Below are 6489 nucleotides of genomic sequence, written 5' to 3' on the forward strand. Positions count from 1 at the left end.
TCTTCCCCAGGGGTCTCTGAAAAGACATCTGCCTCCCCCTTCCGTGTCCAGGTGAGAACAAGCCCCCAAGGTCTCCCTGCCAGAAACCAAGGCCATTTCCAAAAACAACGCCATCTGCTGCTGCATTTCTGCTGCATTTCCTTCCGGAGCAACTTCTGGGCTGGAGCCCTCACGGCTCCCAGGTGTAGAGTGACTTGGTGACACCGAAGGGCCCAGAACACAAGCTGCCTCCCGGTGGCCAGCCGGGACCTAGGATTTACTGACTTCCTCTTCCAGGTGCAAAGACCTGGGTTCCGCAGACCAAGGCCCGAGAGGGCGGGGCTTTGGGAAACACACACCCTGTGCCCGGTCCTTGGATATGACATGTCTCAGGGCCCCGTCCAGACTCACGGGGATGCCGCCGGCATCGCACTCTGGGCTCTTACTTTTCCGTCCGCGCACTTGGTGCCGGCCAGCACCAGCCCCGGGTCCGGCATGTCGTCGCCCAGGTACACGTGGGTCCCGCGGCACAGGACCCGGCCCCCTTCCTGCAGTGGGATGTTCGTTTCTATGGAGACGGCGTTGGTGCCGATGACCGGCCGGCTGGCACCCCCTTGGCACTGGATCTTCCCGCACTTGGCGTCCCTGGAAAGAAGGGCAGAGCAGACAGGCCCGAGGGGGTTGGAAGGGGCCGAGGCCAGGTTCGCGGTCGTGGTGCTGCGGGGCGGAGTCCGCACCTGGTCTCGCACTTAGCGAAGGAGCTCTTGGCGTCTTTGCCGCAGTTGCCGTAGGGGTCGCCTGCGGAGTTGACTCTCTCAAAGCAGATCCCAGGGGCGGGCTTCGCGCCTGCAAGGGAAGCAGAGCAGCCGTCATGCCGCCGCACGTGGCTCCGCATTTTCCCCGGAACCGCTCTGGGCGATCGGGTTTGGGGAGAAGTGCTCCGTCCGGAGGACTCGCCCCGTGGTCCCGGCCGACCCCTGACGGCAGCTCCTGGTCAAGCACATGTTTCCCAGCTCAGGGAACGAGGCCTGGCCGTGGGGCCAGACCCAGGGCGCACAGGAAGGAGGTGGCTGCCGGCAAGAAGAGGGGGGGCTGGTGCTCTCTGGCATCACCCCACAGCTCCCTGAGACCACGTGAGCTCCAGCAGGTTCCACGGAGTGGCGACGGCTTGTGTGGGGAAGCCGGTGTCTCACAGGCGCTTCAGCCCCGTACAGCACCCCCTACCCCCAGTTCGCAGGGCAGATTCACGCCTCTCAGAGGCCGTGCAGACACAGAACCTGACCGTCACTTTGCACAGCCTGACGGTGCCCAGGAGAGAGGGCGCGGGAGCCCCAGGGCTGGGGAATGGCCTCTTTCAGCACATCGTCCGGCCAGGGACCCGGAGGGCATATGCTTGGGTGTGCGACGCCCCAGCTGGAGGGCTCTCACATCCTCGGCCCGGTGACAGCTGTGTGACTGCGTGAGAAATTCAGGAAAACATCCCACATTCTTCCACTCACACTGCGCTGGGTGCGACCGGGCCGCCCCTCCACCTGGGTGTCCTGGGCGGTGCTTCCCTCACCTCCCTTCCTGCTGCGGTGCCAGCGCCCCAGCCCCCAGCCCCCAGCTCCACCCTTGTCTGTCTCCTCCCCGCTCCGCTCGCCTGTCAAGGTGACGGTGGGCTTAACAGCAACCCCCGAGGGGCAAGGCTCCCCTCCCAGGGAACAGGTGGGCGCTCTTATTACTGAAAACATCCGTTCATCCTCCTTCCACGGCACCCGATCCCCCTCTTCACCGGCTGTGAGCAGAGCCATTAGCAGCTCATGAAAACAAAGAAGCAAACACACACATCGAACCCAAGCCGACCAGCCACCGCTCAGACCAGCACTGGGCGCGGCCAGGCCTCTCGCTCCACTCCCGTCTCTATTTCTAAACCATGTAGAGGCCTCCCCAAACTCCCCTTTAAGGCAGGCGTCCCCCCAAACGCGATACAACCCCTGGAAAGAGGCAGGGTCGCACTTGGATCATTTCCTCCTCACACACGGGACGAAAGGGAGACTTTCCCGACTTCGCAACAATGAGGCTCTTGGAAAACCTTCTCGTCTCCCATCTGTGGCCGCTGCAGGTGAGAGGACGAGGAGAAGTCCTGCCCGCGGGACCGTGGTCACCAGACTCACCGAGGCCGGCCTCGCGGACAAACACCGCTCACCAGCCACACCACCGCTGCGTTAGGCCAGGGGACCCCGGGCCCTGGGGGGGATACGGGAGATAAAGCGCACGTCCTCGGGGCCTTGTCTGCTGCCCATCGTCTGTGGCTGTAGCCATGATGTTAACCGTGATGTGTTTTCCAAGTGCCACCCGGCCGGCGGGGCTCAGTGGGTGAACGTTGACCTATGAACCAGGAGGTCAGGGTCCGGTTCCCGGTCAGGGCACTTGCCCGGGTTGTGGGCTCCATCCCCAGTGTGGGGCATGCAGGAGGCACCTGATCGATGATTCTCTCTCACTCTTCCTCTCTTTTCCTCTCTGAAATCAATAAAAATATATTAAAAAAAAAAAGAATTTCCAAGTGCTGTTTTCGTGCTGGTGGCACAGATAAACCACTGACAAAAGTACATTTTCTGCCGGAAGACACCATCCGGCTGTTTTTCTGGGCGGACAAAGGTCATGTCCCACCGACAGGACGTCTCTGTGGCTGCGAAGTGGAGCTGGACAAGGACAGCTCAGCCCAGGGCACACTCCCAGCTGCTGAGGACACGCACGTGTGTGACGTCGAGATAAAGCCCTGAGACATGGGGTTAGTGGGAGAAAAAGCAGCGAGAAAACAGGTTCTCAGCTCCTGCCCAACATCGTCATCAACAACAATAATTTGAAAAACAAAGAGCCCCAACTCACAGCTATTCTGAGAGCACATTGGGCCGTCAGGAGGGCCAGGCATCTGTTTTGAATTTTTTATCATTTTGTCGTTAGAAGACTTGGAAGCAGGGCTATTTTCGTGAAATACCACGGATTCGGACAAGCCCATTTTCAAAGGGAGTGGTGAGTGGGGGCGGGCTCCGTGTCCAGTCGGTGTCGGGGCAGCCGGGCCGGACAGTCAGGACGTCCTGGATGGAGCCGCAGGGCTGGGCGAGCCAGGACCTCGGCCGGGTCCCCTGGGGGCGGGCCTGGCCTGCGAGGAAGGCCCTTGCCCCCCAAAGCCACAGGGACTGGGGGAAGTATGTCCCTCGCTGCATCGGGCTGAGTCAGCATCTGACGTGAGCAGGGCGGCAGGGGCAGCTAATACATGAGAGACGGGGTGCCAGACGTGGGCCTCTGCTCCCCAGGACACAGTCCACGCTCCAGGCAGAGCTGCCTGCCCTTCCCTGCGGGGCCCATAGCTCCGTGGCAGGAAACAGCCTCCCATTTGCCCTGGCCGATGACGACTCGGGCTACCTCGTCTCTGACGCCGTCCTGGTCGGCTGCACCTGCCCCCCGGCCCCTGCCCCATATCACAGCCTCCTGCGGCCCAGGACTCAGGGTCTTGCTCACTGGTCGGTGAGCTCCCTGCAAACACAGTCACACCTGACGTACAGTCTAATGCACCAGACACCGTGGCGTGCACCCAGCACGTGAGCACGTGTGACGTATGATGTAGGACAGATGCCGCGTTAGGGGCCAACATGCCAGGGGCGGGCATAGAGCGCCCCATTTCACAGACACAACGAGGCGGAGAAATCCGCCGCAGGTCACCTGCCAGCAGGTGGCGGCAGAAAACAGACCCCCACGCGGCCCCGTCCTAATTCTCGGAACCTCACACGCAAAGGGGACCCTGAGGACTTTCAGGTGCTGAGCACCCCCGGTGCTGGGATGTTCGGTCTGTGTGCGGGGACACGCTAGGCACACCCACCCGCCCAGCAGAGGCCTCCTGGCTGCAGGGCGGGGCAGGCGAGCAGCCAGGAGCCCAGGCGGGTGGGGCAGGCCCCAGGCAGTCCAGCCCCTGGCCTCGCCCCGGGCCACGAGGACATGGAAAGTTCAACGCAGGTGACTTCCTGCGGCGCTGGCTTTGGGAAGCCCAGTCTGTGAGTCAGAGGGCTGGTGTGTCCGCCTGTCTGGCTCCCTCTCTCTCCGGTCAGGCAGCCTGAGAGGAGCTGAGCGATGAGATAAAAGCCACCAGGCTTGGTCACCATGAATCAAGGCCTGCGGCCAGCTGAGTCACACAAGGCCATGGATCAGAGCACGCTGCGGGCGCCATTGGCCCTCACCCTGGCCCCGGGGCCAGACACCCCAATACCGCAGGCACCGAGAGCTCCGCCCCCTGGGAAGCCGCCAGGGCCTGTGCTCTGGCCACCGACACTCCTTGGAAGGAGCGCTGACACACCCTGTAACTCAAGAACCGGAGAGACGGCGGCCGCGGAAGGGCCGGGAGGGCCGGCCACGAGGGACGCTGTATGCCACGAAGACTTGGCCGGCAGCAGGAGCCACTGTCCCGAGGTGACCTCACTTGGCTAAAAGGCGCCTGAAGTCACCAGTCCATGCAGAGCCCTACAACCATCTGGTGTGTGTGCAGTGAGTGCCTACCTTATGCTTGGCATCGCAAACAATTCACTGAGCTTGGGCCCGGCCAGCGTGGCTCAGTGGTTGAGCATCAACCTACGAACCAGGAGGTCATGGTTCAATTCCCGGTCAGGGCACAGGCCCAGTGTGGGGCATACAGGAGGCACCTGATCAATGATCTCTCTCATCATTGATGCTTCTCTCTCTCTCTCCTTCTCCCTTCTTCTCTGAAATCAATGATAATAATAATAATAAAAAATGTATATATATACACTAGAGGCCTGGTGCACGAATTAGTGCACGGGTGTGGTCTGGCCGGCCTGCCCCGATTTGGGGTGGGGGGGCTGAGCAGGGGTGGGGCCAGCCAGGGGGAGAGGCTGTGGGTGGTTGGCCAGCTGGCCCCGGCCCTGGTCGAACTCCTGGTGGAACTCCCAGTCGAACTCCTGGTTGAGGGGATAATTTGCATATTTGCTTTTATTATATCAGGATAAAAAGGAATTCACCGAACTTGAGACCCCAGACCTTGGCCCTGCCTGGGGGTCCTCCCAGCCCAGCAGGCAGGGGGCTGACTGAAATCAATTTAAAAATAAAAAATATATATATACACTAGATGCCCAGTGGACGAATTAGTGCACAGGTGTGGTCAGGCCAGCCTGTCCCGATTTGCGGGGGGCTGATCAGGGTTGGGCCCGGCCAGGGGGAGGGGCTGTGGGTGGTTGGCCGGCTGGCCCCGCCCCTGGTTGAACTCCCGGTGGAACTCCCAGTCAAACTCCTGGTCGAGGGGATACTTTGCATATTTGCTTTTATTATATCAGGATAAAAAGGAATTCACCGAACTTGAGACCCCAGACCTTGGCCCTGCCTGGGGGTCCTCCCAGCCCAGCAGGCAGGGGGCTGAGAGGGGGCAGAAGCGGGGAGCTGGCCGGTCTGCAGATGAAGCACACAGCCCCAGGCACGGTGACCCCGCTCCTCCTGCCCCAGCGCCCCTGCGATGTCCAAGGTCATTGGAAGAGCCGAGTGTGAGAGGAGGGGCTGCGTCAGCCCCGTGGTGCTGCGCCCACACAGCCTGCCTCCTCCCCTGGAAGTGCCCAGTGCAGAGGGCAGGCTGGGCTGGGAGGGGGCTCCGTGCCAGGACCCAGCCAGGGCCCCCCTGTCCTGTTCTCCCTGCTCGGGTCACTGCTTTCACGTCCCCTCCCACCAACGTCCAACGTTAGTCAGCATTTTCTGCCGCAGGGCACTTCCCTCCACCGCCTAACGGCAAGTCCTCACCCCAGATCTGCAAGGCTCATCGGGTTTCTCTCCCCCAGAGTCGGGGCTAGGCCTCTGGCCAGGGCTGAGGTCACCCCTGCAGCCAGCAGGGGAGGGAGGGAAGGATGAGAGGGGCAATCATGGCCTGTCCGCCAGGTGAACCCCCTGCACGGGCACTGGGTGGGCAGCAGGGCCCGGGCGGTGAGCCCACGAGACCTGGGTGGCCCTGCGAGCCCCGGACCTCCGGCCCCTGCGGATGGGCCCCACAGGAGCCACACAGGGGACTGGTTCTCCCCCTTCACACTGAGAGTCCCTTCAGCCTTGGAACCTCATGGGACACGAGTCAGGACCCGGCTCCTTGGGGACTGCACTGCCCGGGGGCTACGCGGGGGCTTTGGTCACAATGGTCTGGTTCAGGTCCCAGCTCTGTGACCTCGGGGAACGAATGTCAGTGTCCCTACCCCAGGGGTCACTGGAGGTGAGAAGGGACAAACCACACCGAGCACCCGGCTGGAGGCACCCACACACGAGCGGTGACACAGCCTCGGCCTGAGCAGCCTCCTCCTCCAGGGCCACCCCAGCCCCTCACTCCGCCTCAGGACCAACGGCCCTCAGGGCCCCAAACTCCAGTGTCCACATTCTCCCCCGAAACTCTGCTGCCCAGTGTCCGCCCTTCCGTGTGCTTCCCACCTGGATGCTGCTGCCCGGGCCCGCCCTTCCCGCTGGGACGCTCGGCACCAGGTCTGCACTGGG

The 6489-nt window shown here is 62.4% G+C and overlaps 1 protein-coding gene across 1 annotated transcript in view; it reads right to left on the bottom strand.

Moving 5' to 3' along the window:
• The window catches only part of ADAM12 (ADAM metallopeptidase domain 12), a gene marked incomplete at its 3' end in the record, with an annotated part of 130512 nt that overhangs the window by 6639 nt on the left and 117384 nt on the right, over positions 1-6489 (bottom strand). The window contains exons 17-19 of the mRNA XM_014530146.1: positions 1541-1621; positions 717-825; positions 426-624 (exon numbers count right to left, since the gene is read on the bottom strand). Of these exons, the coding sequence (XP_014385632.1) occupies positions 426-624; positions 717-825; positions 1541-1621 (389 nt within the window). The remainder of the gene's footprint in view (positions 1-425; positions 625-716; positions 826-1540; positions 1622-6489) is intronic.

The sequence above is a fragment of the Myotis brandtii genome, unplaced genomic scaffold (genome assembly GCF_000412655.1).
Source record: "Myotis brandtii unplaced genomic scaffold, ASM41265v1 scaffold725, whole genome shotgun sequence".
NCBI lineage: Eukaryota > Metazoa > Chordata > Mammalia > Chiroptera > Vespertilionidae > Myotis > Myotis brandtii.